Source organism: Siniperca chuatsi, linkage group LG21, assembly GCF_020085105.1.
Source record: "Siniperca chuatsi isolate FFG_IHB_CAS linkage group LG21, ASM2008510v1, whole genome shotgun sequence".
NCBI lineage: Eukaryota > Metazoa > Chordata > Actinopteri > Centrarchiformes > Sinipercidae > Siniperca > Siniperca chuatsi.
The window spans coordinates 7,771,389-7,790,052 of NC_058062.1; the positions used below are offsets into that span (position 1 = coordinate 7,771,389).

At 41.5% G+C, this 18,664-nt stretch overlaps 1 protein-coding gene across 17 annotated transcripts in view; it reads right to left on the reverse strand.

Moving 5' to 3' along the window:
• Window positions 1–947: 947 nt before the first annotated feature.
• The window catches only part of si:ch211-278a6.1 (SRC kinase signaling inhibitor 1), a 104,532-nt gene continuing 86,815 nt past the window's right edge, over window positions 948–18,664 (reverse strand). For 12 of the 17 annotated variants that reach the window (XM_044180186.1, XM_044180183.1, XM_044180187.1 and 9 more), the window contains 11 exons: window positions 16,017–16,192; window positions 14,948–15,078; window positions 14,480–14,627; window positions 12,918–13,221; window positions 12,500–12,761; window positions 11,951–12,090; window positions 11,114–11,266; window positions 9,825–9,911; window positions 8,737–9,669; window positions 6,899–7,036; window positions 948–1,293 (listed from right to left, as the gene is read on the reverse strand). In XM_044180186.1, the coding sequence (XP_044036121.1) occupies window positions 1,288–1,293; window positions 6,899–7,036; window positions 8,737–9,669; window positions 9,825–9,911; window positions 11,114–11,266; window positions 11,951–12,090; window positions 12,500–12,761; window positions 12,918–13,221; window positions 14,480–14,627; window positions 14,948–15,078; window positions 16,017–16,192 (2,478 nt within the window). In that variant the 3' untranslated portion in view covers window positions 948–1,287. Of the gene's footprint in view, window positions 1,294–6,898; window positions 7,037–7,276; window positions 7,386–8,736; window positions 9,670–9,824; window positions 9,912–11,113; window positions 11,267–11,950; window positions 12,091–12,499; window positions 12,762–12,917; window positions 13,222–14,479; window positions 14,628–14,947; window positions 15,079–16,016; window positions 16,193–18,664 lie in introns of those variants that run through there. The other 5 variants (XM_044180193.1, XM_044180195.1, XM_044180194.1 and 2 more) reach the window with 3 other exon arrangements.

Below are 18,664 nucleotides of genomic sequence, written 5' to 3' on the forward strand. Positions count from 1 at the left end.
ACTCCACTAACAACCCATTGAGTGAGGGTATATATGAGACTGCAGTAAATCCATCCAGACACATCAGTTTATAGCAGGCTGCTGGTAGGAGGGGAGGTCCATTTGTGTGCTCACTATATGGCAGACTGGCAGGATGACTGCATGGGAGGACTGCAGAGGAAATATGGAACCAGATCAGAGTAGGAAACTTGTCCAAAAAGAAGACTGTAACTCCGTTTACAGTGCGGTAGTTCTTGCCACAGAAATATGTAGACTCTGCATACTGGAGTAAGGCCAAAAGTATAGAGGAAAAACAAAAGGAAGAAAAAGCCAGAAAGAAAATATGACTAAGCAAAAAAAATACTGGAATTTTCCATAATCTAGTTGTTTTCTCATTATGGTTCATGTTGTGATGGTGCTTGAATTCTCCCATGTCCTCATCCTTCTCCGCTTCATCACCGAGAGTTGCCAGGGGTAAGGTCCTTATTCACAGGCTCGATGCAACCCTCCCTGCAGCTGTTGAGGCTGGAGCTGTCGAGGCTACAACTGCTGTGCTTGAGAACCACAGAAGAGAGGGTAAGGGAACTCAAAGGGGTGGAAGAGGCGGGAGACAGGGAAGGAGTTGGGGTGGTGGGTGAAGAGGAAGAGGAAGAGGAGGTAGCAGTGGGAGTAGGGGAGGAGGACCGGCTGCTGGGCAGGGGCAAGGAGGAAGCTCGCTGTTCGCGTAGAAGGCGGTGATGACGGAGGGTGGAGGAGAGGAGCAGGGCCTCAGCGCTCAAGCCAGAGGCAGACAGGCTTGCCAGTAGGGCCTTCGCTTGGCTGGAGGAAGCTGTCAGGGAGGGTATTGCCCCCTCCTGGGGGTACTTCCTCAGGCCAGGGGCAAACGCTGCTGCAGGAGAGGGCACTCGGCCTGAGAAAATGCCCGTTTTGATACCAGAGAGGTATGGCTCAATACTACCACTGGTGCTGTTGGTCCCCAAGGCCTTCAGGTAGAGCAGGGACACAGAAGACAGGAAGGGGGAGGGGAGGTTTTCAGAGATCAAAGGGGAAATTCTGAAAAATTCAAGTCTTAAAATTGTCTGGGCACTGTCCCCCGCAGCACCTTCCCTTACCATTACAGTCAAACATGCCCGTGCATGCATGCTTGCACACACACACGCACACACACATCCACAGATTGGGGTTCAGTAAACACTGAAAATGTGAAAGAAGCTGATGAAGTAAAGGGGGCAGATGGATATGAGTAGCTCTCTAGTCAGGTGAACAGGAGAAGGAGGAAGCTGAAGAGGCTGGACACGGACAGGTCGCTCACTGCTGCAGGGTCACAGGTACAGTAGGTGGGCAGGCCGGGAGGTGCAGGGCGACACGGTTTCACACAGGGTGACAGGGTGGGTGAAGTTGGCCGCAGTAGTAGCGTAGTGGGGGGGGAAGACAGAACAAGAGATAAACAAAGGAGATCGTTATTCAGGTTGATATCAGCATGTGTGATGCAAGCCATAAGACAGGCTGCAATCTACACATGATGACCAAACCATTGATAAGCACACCCTCTGTCATAGGGTGCAACACTAAGTGACATGATGGAAATTACACTGGTGTTGAGCACCTTTATTTTGACATATATTTTAATGATGTTCACTCATTAAAAAATGCAAAATATTCCGATGGACAGACAGCATCACACATTCAGTCCCTTCATGTAATTTAGAATGAGTCAGTAGATGGCACTGTTCCAACAGTATGAAACTTATGGGCAACACATTCACAACATGTATTTGTCTCTCTTTTGTAGGTGGAGCTAAGGTGAATGCATCTGTCAGAAACAGTTTGTAAGTTTTATGTGCAGGGGCAGGAGTGAGAATCTGTTTTAAAGAGCCAAACCTAGCTTTTTATTGTAAACAATTTTAAGGAAGTTTTATTTATGCTTTTCATAAGAAGCAACAGGAGGAAAGTTTGTGCTGTGGCTCTACAAGTTTTAAAAGGTGTTTGTTTAGAGATTATGGGGATTAGTTCTGTATGAAAGGAGAGCAGGTGTGCTAGTCTAGACTGCGCTGCTGGGAGGCTTTTACCTACTCTGTTGCAGTTCCAGAGCCTGTGCTGCCAACCATCCCCAGAGAGCAGGGCTGTTCCTTTTGCTTGAGGAACTCCTCTCAAGCCTGGCCGACACATTTATTCTGGTCTGAGTGCGGCGAGCAGCCGCCCTTCATCTCACACAGTCAGAGCTTCCTGCCAAATGACAGCCTCTCAGGCTAGGCCTTCACAACCCCCACCTCATGCCCAGCACCTTTAACTAGCCTTTTTTACTGCCAGAAGTAATAAGAGGCCAAATGGAAAAAGGTTTTTTGCAGCGTGAAAGTGTTTCACATTGTCATGCCCTCCTTGATCTGTGCCAAAGCAAATGAGGAAAAATTGTGGCTTTGAACTGTCTGTTCTTATCCAGCACATTGATTTGAAGGATCCTCATGCCTGGAATGCTCTAATACCTCTGAGTAAAGCTTTAGTGAGCAGACAGCCCAAGCACAGCAGTACAGAGCACCATCAGAAAGGCTCTGTTAATTTTAACACCTGCAATTAACACACACAGATAACATCAGAGCCAAAACTAACAAAAGAACCTGATGCTATGCAAAAAAACACGAACATTAATGCTACTTTTTTTGCTCCAATGATAAAGTCTTTTTGGACCACATTGTTTGCAGGGGCATGTCCAGGAGAGTGGCCAGGGGTAGCAAGGGATAACCCCTCAAATCTGATTGGCCACCCCAGGTGCTACCACAAAATCCCAAATAATCATTAACTGAACAGCACAATGTTCATTCAGCCAGCATATTTTATTTTGATGAAAAAAAATTAGTAACTTGAAATTGGCAATGAGGACCCACATAAAACCACAAATGTGGAGCAAGTGCATCTTGTTTTAGCTGATTGCAGATGGTACAGTGATGTCTTAAAAATGTTTAACTGTCCCTCCAGCTGGCTTTCATGACATGTTAATGTTCACCAGCTGCCTTTCATCTGAACTGATGGGAAATTGCATCGCATGTGTGAATAATGCCGCTGATGCTAAAGGTATTTATATATTTTGATCTATTCACATATTAGCTGGGGTTGGGAGGTAGTAGACCACTGAGAGACTCTGAAGCGGTGTGCTCATTCCTTGAGTTTGTGCCCCGTTCGCCCTAGAAATGTCAATAATCATTTGGCCAGAGGAAGCAAAAGAGACAACACCAATGGGAACTGGACAGAGAGTAAAAGTTTTGGGTCACGTTTAGGGAATTATGTCCAGGAAAGGTTGAAGAGAAGAGACACCTTTACCTTCTGCATCCTAGAAAGACAGAAACTGGATGTCTGTGACTGTTTTGACACATTCTGCAGAAATATATTCTTCAAAAATAACCTGCTTACTTTTTTGTTGTCAAGAGGAAGCAGAATGCTCATATTTTATTTTTTAGTGGCTATAATTAGGATTTCTCTTCAGAGATCACAAGCACAATGTCAGTGATGGGTTAAAAAAAAATATGTGAAGTGAACATAGAGTCACCAAAAGTTACTTAATCAGCTCTTAAAGGCTGTATGCAAGTGAGCCAGCCGCCTGAATAATTTGGTGAGATGAGCTGCAGATAATCAGCGTGTTTTTCCAGCATAGTCCATGCTCAGCTGTTTCAGAATCAGAATCAGAAATACTCATTATACTGAATTAAAAATGGTTTAGTAGACAGTCTTTGCTCCATCCATCTGTAAACTAAATTGTCAGGATCTGTGCTGTTTTTTTGGTTTGACATTAAAGGCATCAGGAATCTGACCAAGAAGAAGCGATTTCAAATGAAAAAGCTTGTGGAAAATACTCCTGTGCAATATACTCTTTTTCAGTTTACAATTCCCTATTTATTGATATTTATTCATACTTCTATTACTGCTGTGCAATATCCACTGTCTAATAATCTGGTTAATCTGCTACACTTAACTTGACAGTAGTCATTATTGCACTATAACTTAGTACTTTTACATTGTATTATACCATACCATACGTATCAACCTGTAAATCCACTTTTGTACTTTACACTTATTTTAGCTTTTATACTTTATATCCACTGTGTACTTAATTTATCTTACCTGTATTATAGTGTATTATATCTTGATTTGTCATTGCATGGTTAACAGAGTTTGCACTTCAAGTTTATGGAACTCCAAAGTGTTCAATATTAAATCACTAAAAGACATTATGAGATCAATAATCATATGAATAAATTGTGTAAAATATATGGCTGAACAATTTGTTAAATAACTGAAAAAATGATTAAAACTCAACTCATCATTATGTAATCATTCATTTACATTATATCAGAATTTTATTGTATATCATTTTTATTGTGATATTCTTTATTGTCACAGCCCTCTCACCTTTCAGCCACATACCCCCTGCCTCTGAAGCAAGTAAGCTCAACAACTGCTACCAGATTTAGCCAGTTAGCTCCTGTTAGTTAGAGCAAAAACAATGCTAAAGTTATTCTGAATCAACCAACTGGAGGCTGCTGCTGTAAAGACAAGACATGTCAGAAGCACTAGGCGAGATTGCAGCAACAACACCACTGTCATGAAAAGTGATATTATTAAATAAACAGTGGCATGAAAAAAAATATCATTGGGGAAAATACCATTATGAAATAAGGGCATTTTGAAATGAAAGTTTCTATTATGAAATAAAAATTAATAAATTCCTATAAAATAAAAATGAAAATAAGAATGATGAAATAACATTTCATGAATTCAGTCTTAATAATTTCTTAAATTATCTCTGGACTACTTGACCACTGAACTACTCATTTCACCTCATACTTCAAAATGTCACAAAATGCAGTTATTGGCAATTGTGAAAACTGCCACAGCTGGCTGTTTATTATCTTAGTTGAAGCCAGCTGGTTCTTTGTTTCTTTTTGTTATTTGTCTTGCAGTGTGGTATGTTGCCACCCTAAACAGCTTGGCACCGACTTCCCACGCTGACAATTAGCTTTGAGTGTCCACTGTCCCTCTGAGGATAGCTCTTTCACACATGCAGCTTCTTTTCACAATGACTGTTTTGAACAGTTTGTGGACAAAGAGTGTGCCATGTGTGAGTGTCATACTGAAATAATGGGATTAATTTTGCTTTCATTAGACAAGTGTAGGAATCCACTCTGCCTCCAAATCACAAGGAATGAGAGAGACTGACAGGGGAAGAGTGAAAAGGAGAAAGGGGCAGCGTACGTAAATTGCAGAGTACAGAAAGCGGAAGAAGGAAAGAGACATAAAGAAGAGGAAACGTGAAAGACTTAATGGTGGGGAAAGAGAACTGTCCTCTTCATATTGAATAATCAGTGATTACCAGTGACTCAAGGGGCGATTATTACATGGCACTGCAACGATTCCTCACAATCTTCTCTCAGTCTGAGGAGACCAAAGCTTCATTACTCTCCCCATCTCTCAAATCTCTCTCTCTGCTCAACACGTTCATTTCTCTGCAATCTTCAAGACTGAATTTGTGTCTGAATGCTCTGTTAAATTCTGTGGGGTATGGAGGTTTAGGTTCATTTCACTGCTCCTGTTATTTTTCAAATTACATTGACATTAAGTTTTTTTTCCTGTGCACTGGCATGGTGCAAAAATCTAGGCTTTACTGGACTGACATGCTTCAACAGTTCAATTTCCTCACCTCCTGCGGCCATTTAGCATCCTTATGGCCAGTCCTTTACCTTTTTTTATAATACCGAAATGTTAGCAGATTAAAACCATAAAAAGATGTTGAGCCAGCTATCAGGCAAATGTATAACAACAAATGTATAGAAAGAGGCTTCAGCAGGGAGTTTGCAAGTTTTCTGAAATTAAACTTCAGTCATTTTAAGTTTTTAATGTCTGTTAGAATTAAATACAATAGGCTCCAACTTCAACTTTTGTAGGCCTGTGTGACCAGACTGATTTCTCATCCAAAACAAACTATATATAGTCTATTATGGTAATACATAATGCTAGGTAAAGGTGTTTTATAACTTTTTAATTGGTTTAGATACTATAATTAGAGATAGCTTAAGAATTTCAGACACAGTTTAGGTAATTGAAGCACTAATCCTCCACTACTGTAACCTGTTTGACACACGTCTCTCTGTGGGACAAAAAGCCTGCAGAGGATCCTTTGATCTATTTTGAAACTCATGATAATGAGACTGTCACAATAATGGGACTTTGCTATAAAAGAATTTATGATCATTAGCTAAACTGGATTTAAATTCAAGTAATCATGGCCACTGTCTTTCAAAAACCAAAAAATTAAGCTGACATATTTTAAAATGAAATATAAGCCTAGGAGTGGAGCATGGTAGGGACATGCAGTAGTTCTGTGGGGCAAGCAGAGGACTGAGTGGAGGTGAAGAGTGATGTAAAGGCCAATTTATGCTTGATCTGTGTGTAAAATACAGAGGGGCTGCATGGCTATTCTGGAGACGCTCAGCTTGCAGAGGTTCGGATACAGACATTCTTGCTGGAGGTGTGTGAAGGTGCCATTAACTTTATAACAAATCATGTTTCTATTTCAAGATCAAGGTCATCAAATTTACCTCTGCATGTGAAAAAAAATATTTTCTGTCCCATCTTTCTTGATTTATAGCTGGCACAGAGCATTGCCTCTCTTTGCCCTAGTTTCAGACAGAGAGCAAATGCAATGTCTTTTTTGATATAATGATCATCATCTTCACTTTTATGATTATTATACCCCTGTTCTGTGCAAGCCTTTTTTAATAGTTGAAAAACGATTATGGACTTGGCTGCCACCACCACAAAAGGCAACTAATACTGAGAGTGTCTTGAAAGTACCGTACAGTCCGTCTGCACAGGCTCTGAAAGATCAAGCATGCATTGGCCCTGACAGTGCTAAATATAAAGATGATACCTGCTGCTGGCCCTGGATCTTCAGGAAGTCCTCTCGTTTGCCACTTTTAGTCTTGTCTGTGCTGTTTTGCTGCAGGTGCTTCAGTTTGGAGGCAGCCGAGGAGTGGAGAACCTTACCAACGCTAGAACTATTCCCTCCCTGAGAGGAGAGGAGAGGAGAGGAGAGGAGAGGAGAGGAGAGGAGAGGAGAAGTTTGAATCAGACCCACAGTACATGGTTGTACATTTAATTTCTCGTCTTTAGTGCCTTTAGTTTACGCCTCAGCAAGCAACTGTCCCCTGAGACCAATGAGTTTTTTAAGTTCAGAGCTTGTAGCTGACATAACTGAACAATCCACTTCACAGAATTTCACCATATATCAATAGAAAATGACACAGACAAGAATATAGAAACGTAGCATCAAAACTGATGTTGCGTAGCTTCACCGCAGGATCCACGAGTCAGTGTGCTTAATGATCTACCCCGCTGAGTTACTCTGTCGACTCTCTCTAATGCACACAAAAAACAAATACACATTCAGTCAAATTTCCATCCAACTGTGCCTCTTCTGCACACAGAGAAATTAGCTGAAAGGAAAACTAACAAAAGATTAACTGTAGTAACTCCAAATAGCCAATCTTTCTCTGCTATGGTAATTCAAGGCAAAGACACCTGGAAACTGCCTGTCCTCCTTCTAAGCTCAATCTTTGAAATGCACACATAAAATATACAACATATTTAATGCTCGATGGATACATGCTTATTCTAATGTGCTAATAAAAACTGAACTGTAATGGGTCTTGAAAGTAGATCACTTATCAGTGTGAATTTGGTGAGTACACAAATAAATGTTGGACAAGAGTAGGAAGAAGGGTCATGTTGAAATGATGAACATGGCTGAAGTTGGAGTGATGAAATAATGTGTGAAGACTCTGTAATCCTCAGCCATGCCCATGGGAATGCTCCCTGGCTCTACATCAGAGGGCCAAAACTAACCATGACAGTGTGACTGTCAAGTATTGCAGCCCTGCTCTGAGTGGGAGGCTACATTCAGAGCAACAGGGAATACTACGCAAGCTGTCAACACACATCACTGAAGAGGAACGCAATAAGTCTTTTGATTATCACTAATCTTTAGTTGTGTTACGGTTAACTGGAGGTGAGTTGAAAGCATGCTACTCGCAATGTCTGGTAATAGAGTTCAACATGTGGTCATTAGATATTAACAAGAAGTGTATTAGAAGTGATATTTGGTTTTGCTATAACAGATTCAGTACATGTCCATCCTGATATTATCCTGAGTAGTAAGACTGATAATGAAGTTGCTCATTTAAATACAGCACATCAGCTGACGTACCTTGACCAATCATTATTTTGTATAAAACAATTTCTGAGGGAAAAACAGTTGAATTCAAGACAGAACAAAGATGAGAAGACAAACTACTTTGATAGAGCTGAAAAGTAAAGAGGAGAAAAAAGTTTGAATGAAATTCAGATATTTGTATTATCTTTGCATTTATTTAGTTTGGTGTAAAAAAAAATTTAAAAAAGAAGGTAAAATTGGCTAGATTTACAGACAGCAAACAGATGTCAGGACAGATCGAAGAACAACTTTGGGCTCAGCAGGATGGCAGCTCCAGCACTAATCATAGAACAGGCAAGTAGGGAGGAAGTCTGTTGTCTGTCCCCTATTACATAATTTCGTTTTCAAAAACAATTAGATGCCGATTTAGTCAGGGAGAAGACATCAGAAGCTTGAAAATGAAGTTCCAACAGTCACCCAGAGAGAAGCAGTGAAGAAAGAAAATAGAGCATGCTGCTTCAGAGCAGGAATCTGCACAGCAGGTGTAAGCAATGAACCTGGATCGATGCTGGGCCCAAAGAGGTCGGCTTGGGTGGGACTGGTGGCTTCTTTATCTCTGAGGTTGGACTGCCTGACATCTGTACAGGAGTGCTTTTGGTGGTTGTCCCAGTGTAGAGCTGCTCTGCAGCTGGATGGCTACCGATCTCTATCAAGGTGTTCTCCAGCTCACGAATAGTTTCCTCCAAGCTGTCCAGCCTCCTGTAGGTGCTGCGTCGGATATCTTCTCCTGTTTTCCTCTGGGTCTGGTTGGCTAGACTGTCCACAGAGCGAGCTGACCCACTAGACTTAAGAGTAGAGTTTACTGAATTCTGCTGTACCTCAGAAATTGTCTTAATTTCAGTGTTGTGCTGAAGTGTCAGCAACCTATCACCTGTCTCTATCCCTCTCCTCAGAGCCTCCACCAGAGAGCTCTGCTGGCCCGAGTGGAGGGAGGATTTTATTCTGGGTTTGGGCACTGGCTTAGATGACTCCAAAAGGGAAAGCAGCAGCCTGTAGGCCTCCCTGACTGTTTTTTCCTCTCTAAGGAGCACTAGGAGAGGCCGTTCACTCAGCTGGACCTCAGAGACCTCTTCAGTCTGTGGTGAGATGGTCAGAGTCTGCAGAGCTTCTACTGTAGTTCTGCTGAGCTCCTGGACCTCAAGGGAAGACACCACCCTTACCTCCAGCTCTGTCACAAGCAGGGCAACTTCCTGTTTTAATTCCATATCATCTTTAAAACAACGCTGCTCTCGCTGAGGAGGGCTTCCAAATGAATCCCTTTCTTTTGAAATTTGAGTCTGGTTGACCGTGTAATGACCAGTCCAATCTTGTGATGGACTCTCTTCTACAGGGTCATTTGTTAAATCACTGACAGGATCCTCTGAGGCAGCGGGCAAAGCTGGCAAACACTCTGTCAAGACGATGTGGGGGACAGGAGACAAGCGCCTTCCCTATAAATGAGGAAAGCACTTGAGGTTTAAATTTAAACACACTCAACTTTTTACAGACTCAAACAAACAACCATGGGACTAAAAAAAGAAAGAAAAGAGTGAGCGATTTTTATCAACTACATAAGTATCAGTATGTAAACGTGTGGGCTTCTTACTGTTTCATCTGATGTGCTGCCTGTGTGGTCTGTCCCATGCAGGTCCCTCTCAAGTCTAGAGCAGTCCAGTAAGGCACAGCTGGACCGCTGTTTGACACAGTGTTCAAGTTTTTACACATACTAACTGGCTCTCACACACAAAAAACACTACAACATCTACTGTAAACCCACTGCAGAAAACATACAACTCTTTCCTTCATGTGGTGGTGAAGGACTGAAGCATTCATATTATACAAAGGATCTAAATGTGCATACAGGTTTGTGTCCAAAGTGTAACACTCATGGGCCAAGGATGTGATGGATTGTTGCTAAATAACACTGTGGTTTATTATTTTGTGCAAAGCTAAACCTGCATGAATCAATATTCTCAATGTTCACATTAAATCAAATGAAGAATGATATTTAACGTTAAAAGGATGCCAAAAAAAATAAAATTACCACCCAACTCTGCAAAATTGATTACCAACAGGCTTGTGTGAAAATAAGACTTTGCTTTGGTGTATTATGCAAATTTGTGGTTGGGATTCTTTAAACACAGCATGCGTACACATGAACAATTGGTGAGCAATAATATCTGCTGAAGGGAGACTTTGTGTTAATTTCAGCTTGAAGAGATAGGAGGAGTGCACGGGTGGATGTGGCTGGAGGCTGTGCAGTAGCTGTGTGTGGTAGAGGGGTGAAGAGGAATAGAGACAGAGGTTTAAGATGGCAGCAATCCACAGCACTCAGGGTCAGGCAGAGTGTTACGTCCAGTCTGTAGGGGGGTACACTTTTCCTGCTGCAAGGGCAAATGGGCAGGGAAAGGGGAGGGGGCAGAGCAAGCCTGAGCAGGGCTCTTTCAAACAGCTGGGGAGGGAAAAGGGAGGTTCAAAAGCTGTCGTGAATTGTAGGATAAAAACACAACAGCGACTGAATAATCAAAATCAGTTTTTGTTGACTCTGTGTTCCATCAAATTTCATGGCAGGCCATCTCAAACACAGTCCAAGCAGCCATCAGGGTTCATCTGTCTGGCTGTGATCTGTGAGCCCTGGGTGATGATGTATGTGACTGAGCAGTATGTGATCTGTGGGCTCTCCCAGTGCCAGGGGCAGGGACATATGGCACCTGCTGCTTGAACATGTGGTAATGATGGTTAGCATGTCTGCTTGTGAATATGAGTGTGCACAAAAGGCAGCGGCAGATTGTGGACACAACATAAGTAATAAAAATAGTGCGGTTTTCTCACTTATTGAACAACAGCCTATTGAGGATATAATCAACATAATACACAACCCATGTTTTAGTTTACCTCCAATTCGGCAGCAATTTTCTCCTCCTCTCCTTCCTCCTTGTCCCCAGAGGCCAGTGTGGGGGGTGTAGATGCAGGACGAGGGTTTTCAGACACGGCCCTCCTCAGTTTTACATGAGGCTTCTGGCCTTCAGTCTCTTCAGATTCAGACTTCTACAATTGCAAACACAAAAAAAGGCTTTTAACGTATCTGAAGGCAGTGTCCATTTTATTGACAAGCACACAATGTTTTGATCTCACAAGAATATTCCTTCTACAAAACAATAGATCAGCATTGAATACCTTCTCTCTAAAAAGGTGAACTAATCTGTTGATATGTACATCCTTGTGTAATTAAAGATCCAGTATGTATATACATTTAGGAGAAGCTATTGGCAGAAATGGAATATAATGTTTATAATATATATAATTAATAATGTTTTCATAAGTGTATAAGCACCTGAAAATAAGAATTGTTGTGTTATCATTACCTTAGAATAAGCCATTTTTATCTACAGAGGGAGTGGTTCCCCTTCCACGGAGGCCGCCATATTGCACTGCCATGTTTCTACAGTAGCCCAGAAAGGACAAAGTGATCACTGGCTCTAGATTTCGCGTTTTTCGCAAGTTTCGTAGCCACCGTAGTTTCTCCTACATGCTTGGAATGGGAGGGTGAGACGAGCTGTATTCAAATGGTTGCAAAGTATAATTTTACTGCTAGATGCAACTAAATACTACATACTGGACCTTTGAAACATTGTCCATTTGTCAATAAATTGTTTTAATTGTACAATCCTTATTTTATATGATGCAGTGTACATATTAAAACTGTATGCTTGTGAATTTTCTCTGTCTTACCTTTATACTTTTTCCAGGAATGAGGGGCTCTCCACTACGGGTGGTTAGGCCTGGAGAAGAGGGAAAACTGCGTCTAGGTGGTGGAGGAGGAGGAGACTTGGAGGGTTTCTCTGTGCGATACCGTGGTACTGTCAGCTCATCTGGAAAAGTAAGCAATTCAGGAATCTTGAGAGAGGAGTCATAGTTGTTTATTTTAGAACAAGCTATGAGGCATTTGTAGGCATGATTTTATGTGTAGTGTGTAAAACCTGCATTACTCAATTTGAATGCTGTGTTGAGTGACTTATTGCATTTATAAAACTAAGTAACTTTCTTAAAATTCATACTGTTTCTCTCGTTTTGATGTTTTTCATATTTTATTTCAGTTTAGGGAACACATATTCTTGAGAAAATCTGATGACCTGCAGGGCTTGTAAAACTATTTTAAAACTAACTGGAAACAAAGCTGTTTTTCTTTTGCTTTTGAAAAGTTGACAATTTCAAGAGGCCTTCACTTGACAATGATGCATAATAAAGATGCAGACTGGAGCACTGAACTCTCCATCTTACCAGAGCCACGCCTGGATCCTCCCTCTTTCCCAGAAAGCTTGTGCTGGGGCTTGTTGGCACGGTGCTCTTGGGTTCCTGTCCCACATTGGGGGGTCTGGCAGGATGGTGTGTTGGAGGAGGGCTTGATCTGCTTGGCAGCAAAGTCCAGGTCTGGAATAGCTTTCATTAACTCAGCCTGGGTCTCCTCCAGCAATCGGTTGATGTCCTGGGCACTGTACTGGGTCAGACTGGCCCGCTTCTCCTCCCAGTCCCGCTCTGCTGCCTGTGAAGGGGAGAGACGGATCTAAACACTTGATAAACACACAACCATTGCAGTACTGACTGGTGTAACTATGTTGTGATGTGATTGGTACTGCGGACTACCTGAGCGGTGATTACAGAGAAGAAAAAGGTCATAAACAGCAGAAATAATTCCTACCAGTCGGACCTCCACGGACAAAGCTTTGTCAGCAGCAGCACGGCGTTCCAGCTCCTCCAGGGCTTTGCCCTTGTGGGGAACAGGAGGATGATTGTCCTTGTGAGGGCCAGATGGGTTCACGTGGCCACGGTTGAGGCTGGAGTGGGGGCTCCAGTTGGACAGGCTGTTGCCTCCCCCAAGGTCATTGATGGTGAGTGGTGGGCTGGTGGGGATGTCAAAGTCTGAAAACTTTCGCAAGTCATTGTGCTTTGATGAAGGACTAGAGAAGTCCTCCTGCTTCTTCCACACCCCTTCATTCGCTTGTCTGGTAAGAAATGGAAGATTCATTCATTTATCAGCTCTTTGAAATGTAACACAAACTAAACATGAATAATCCATGACCTGAAGTGAAAACAGTTGTTGCTGAATGCCAAAAACATCCAAAAAGCTTGAAATACTGTGAAGTGTGCAAACCTACGCCAGTACTGAATAATTCTCCAACTCTCTTTTACCCACAAAGATGAGAGAAAAAACAAAATTTGATGAGCTCTTTTGATCAGTGAGGTTTAATTAAGCCAGAAAGTGAGGTGAATTTTTTGGACACAAGGCTGATTAGGAAATTGATGACAGAATGCTGAAGGACACATTTTAAAAGTCAAAGTCCACACTTACCATAAAATATAAATGTAATTTATATAACTCACTCATTTAAATTATATTAAGGCTTAAAGTTATGTATAATTAAGGGCGTGGTCGCTTTGAGTAACAGGTGGGTGCCGTCACAGGTGGCTGGCTGCAGCAACTAGGCTTTATTCAGTCCACTTCAGCTCCACCCACGCTCCACCTCTTTGCCCATTTTTGGATTAGCCAGGAGTTAGGCAGGGTCAGGCACTGCCAAGATGGCGACGGCCAGAGCTACCACACTGAGTTTTGCGATGGCTCTTCAGAAACCTATGGGTGACGTCACGGAGACTGCATCCATGTTTTATATAGTCTTTGTGTTGAAGTGGCAGAGGTACTCTTAGCAGGTCAGAAATGTGTTACTATGTTCATACCGTTAACCTGAGTACCTAGTCAGAGACTGACTTCTGTATAGAAGAGGAAATCTAAGTTTTAGATAACTGTGGAGCTCATACTCTGCCTCTGCTAGTTTTAAGAGCTTACGCTTAAAACAATAAATGTTTAATGGCGGAAATCTCTGATCTGAATCAACAGCAATATCTAATCAATTTTCCTTGGTTCAAGGCCTGTCTGTCCACCACATTTTATGAAAATCCATAATGTTCTGCTGACATACAAACAAAGAGGGGTGAAAACATAATCTCTTTGGCAGAGGTACAAACGAAAAAGCCTTCCTAAAATTGATTACAAATGGGCAAGTTTTTGTGTCAGCTAATGTTGGACATATTTCACTGCAAGTGTCATTATGGAAGAATTTATCAGACAAATGCATTTCCATCAGTATTTATAGGATTACTTCAAAACTTTTCCATCTCCAAGTCTATGTAAGGACAGTTTATGAGAATTTTCTTTATATTCAGCTTCTTTTATTCAACACAGATTGGCTTTCTGAACATACATACTTGCGCATGGTGGCGAGGGTGTCAGTTATAGTCTTGCAGCGTTTTAACAGGGCATCAAGACGGTGTGGCTCTTCTTTCAGGAATTTGACGGCCTCCACCTCCACCCTGAGCACCACCCGCATCTTACTCTGCAGGCCTGGGAACTGATCTGCAGGAGAAAGAAGAGGAGTAACACAGGAAGTCAACCATGTTCCCCCAAACAATTCAATTCTACCAGTCAAAGATGTTGAATGCCTTTTGTGGTAATCAAATAAAACATTTTTGAACTACTGTAAATGGTCAGGGAGTTCATTAAGACAATGAGCAATCTGAGACTGATTAAATATCTGACAGACTGGCTGTGGGTGACTAAAAGATAATCAGTGCCTTGGTGAGTAATTAGTGCATTATGAACTGTCTGCCAGAGTAAAAGACTGTTTTCTGTTTTGTGCCCGTGCACAGAATGTGATATGCGCCAGCATGACTCACTTTTCAGTTCTGTGAGTGTTTCTCCCAGCTTTCTCAGAACAGTGGCCTTCTCCTCCAGCTCCTGCACTGTCACCAGCTTGTGGTTGACAGATGACTCCTTCTGGATCTCCTCCACTGATTTCTCCAGGTCGCTGAGATGGAACAGACAGAAGGCTGAACACCATGGATTCCTCTGCTACACTTGAATTTTATTGAATATTTATCACAGAATTATGCTATTTGAGTTTCAGTAAAACTTCTGCCAATAAACTGTCTCTCAATCAATTGGCAGCTAGATCAACAGGTCTGGACAGCTGAACTGGAGGAGTATGGACGTGCATTTAAAAGTTTCATGCACAACTGAGGTAAAAAGTGGAACAGAGAATCTATACAAATGTGAGTTTGTTCAGCTCTAATGTTGAGTGTGTATCTGGTCTGGTCAGACATATAAATCTGCCTTAAGTTATGAAATGAATCAAAGCTACATGTATAATTGACCAAAATAAATTGGCCATTAGCCAGGCTGAATAACATACATTGATTAGCAGAGATCATCTAACAGTTCAACCAATTAGTCTGCAATCAAAATGCCGCAAAACTCAGTGAGAGACAAGAATTATTACCACAGTGAACATTTTCACATATGAGACAGAAGCAAGTTATCTGATCATTAAATCTCAAGGTAGCTCTGTGCTCTGGTTTTGCAGTCTCTTCAATTAGTTGCTGAACCATTTCATACCTCAGATCTTAATAAGCATCTTGCTCTATGCCGGGCTTAATTACAGTTACAATTTCATCCTATCACTGCATCAACCTGTGAGTCATCTAATTATAAAACAGACATGAACTTTGTCATGTTTGAAGCGTTTATGAAATATGTGATAAAAACTCATCTTAAACATACACTCATACTACTACTGTGGAAGAATTACAAATGCATATATTTTTATTTTTATTACTAATGTTTGGATTATTATTGATTAAAAAACAAAGATTTGCTGAGAAGTGGGGAGATTTCAACAACCATGTACTGTTCTACAGTTCACTGTCTGATCACTTGCTTAATACTAAGTCGTATACTGTTACTGACTGGAGCTGCTGGATGATGAGCTCCTCCTCGTTGAGGTACTTGAGTCTCTCCTCCTCCACCAGGAGGCGCTGTCTCTGCAGAGGGTCCTCCTGCTTCCTCAGGGCATCGGCCACACGCACGTTCAGCTCCGCTTCTGTCCGCTTCAACAGAGTTCGCACCGAATCCTGGTTCTCCAGCTGCACATTCAAACACAATGTTACAGATAACATATAATGCTCTTACTTCAGCAGGGCATGTTGTACAATCAGTGAGTATTTGGAAATTAACTGTATAAATGTTAGCCTCGCTAGCCTCATGAGTATAGCTTTGTTATGAAATCTGCTATCGCTGCCATCGCAGTATAACAACGGGACAATGAGGAGGAAAATTGTAGCTTTTCAAAGCAGACTTCAGTGATTTCCAGCAACTGCACATTTTGTTTGCTTGTCCTTGAGAGAGCAGGCTGTGGCCTCTTGTTTTACTGTAGAACCTTCTCTGCCTTGTTGTGTTAGAAGAACATTTTTCTCTATCCTTGACTGCTTATGTCGTCTTCAGTCATTGCTTGTGAGTTTTTAGCCTGCTAGATGCAGCAAGTAGTTCCCTCTGTGTTATGTGTGTATGTGTGTGTGTGTATCAGCATGTGCATATAATATTTCCCCTAACATAGAAAGCCGGGGTGCCCTGAGGAGAACGAAGGATGTCTATGACAGAAGCACTGAGCATGAACTCAGCTCCCTCTCAGTGTTATGAATGGAATATTCTACAGGACTACTGCATGTAATACAACTCCCTGAGATGAAAGCACCTGGTAAGCAAAATAAATAATTGATCAGCCTTATGTTCCAGGAAGTGAAACAAGATAACAATATCACTAACATTTAAAATGACCCAGTATTCCCCATTATACTGCCAATAATGATGACAAAGATGCAGCAGGCCAAACACACAGAATATAATAACATATTTTTAAAAATATTAATATACACAACTCATTTTTGGATTTAGATTTTTTTTTTAATCTTGCAGCACTGTGCTCCTTCTCTCCCACTTGCCTGTCTCTCCTGCACGCTACCCTCTGTATAATATATGAGCTACATGTAAACTTTAAGCGGCTGGCCATTGCCATGGGAAACAGTATGGGTGCAGAGGTCACACTTGGGTACACATACAGGTAACAGCAAACTGTCCTCTCTAGGTACATCACAGCCTTGGCTGTTTGGCTCTCTGTCTCACTGGTTATCCAGTTCAAGAAGCCCTTCTGACTGCTGTCAGGGAACAAATAAAAGCACTGCATGCCTATCATCTGTCACTACCATTACTCCTTTTTTCTCTTTTCCCCTGCAAGAGACTTGAATCCTTTCCTCTGCCACTGAAAGCAGTTAACTTGTCATCTCTTACTGACTCCTCCTATAATAACCATGACATCACTTGCATCAGAGATAAATGGAATAAATGAGGACCTCATCTCCACACATCTGTTAACCCTTCCTTGGGCATTTCATCTGATTTTGCATCCAGCATGGCATTCTGTATCTCTGTAGAATACCATGCAATGTGAACTGAGCTTTTATCTTTCACACGTTCTCATTTTCATTATTAATCCTCAAAAGATACAATGCCCTCAATGTGTCATGCAGTGCCGCTATGTGAACCTGCAGATGTTATTTACTGTAGGTACAGTATTGAAGTGAAGATCAAATAAACATCAAAGCCACTGCTCCTGCATACATGTGTGTTGAAATACTGTATATTATTCTACATCATAAAAATTTTAGATAACGACTGCATGTAGAAAATATAACTAATTTAGCCATTTTCAACAACTTTGGGGTAATCAGTACACCTCTGCACCAAAGGCAAACCACATGTAGAGTGCACAATGTGGTCTTACATTCTGTATGACTTGCATGTCAACAGTGAGATAGGAGGGACCCTGCGAAGAATCGCTCTTAGTACATCATTCAGACTAATCAAAATGATGCCACTTGATTCACTAAAAATGACTGGATTCATCTCAACCTATTGGCACAGAAACTGGATAATCCACTGAGCATGCTGACAACATTTTTTATAGGGACTACTAGGAATGGTAGAAAGTAGTTGATGACTCACAGTTAATGCTCACAAGTCTGTGGATTATACAGAGTAGTTATTGTTTCTGAAAAGACACGCTGCTGTTTTTTTTTTTTATAATGCCTTGAGCACCAAACAAAATTCCATTTGCCTCCATTCGATTGAAGTGGAGGCAGATGACTGTGGATAGCCTATTATTTCATAATTCGTCTCCTTTTCCCTGCTTTTCGATGTTTTATACCTCTTTCAATATTGTTTTATATCACCAGCAGGCTTTATAAACGTTGTTGCAAACGGCAGTCAGCGTTCTATGAACCTGCACACTATGACTGTCAGATGGCATTCTCCATCGGAGAATAGTTGTATGGAAACAAAATATGCAGTACGACTGTACACGTTACTAGATCCTATTTTACATCAACTGTGATAACCCAGGTTTTATTGTCCTTTTTAAAATCATCCTTTGTTGGGTATTCATATTTATCTGATATGTTCTGCTGCTCATATTGTGGCATTTGATTTGGAATTGAGTGCCGCCTTTTTGATTGTATGAACGTGAGTGTTAAAAATTATTTTCCTCTACTGGCACAAAGGAT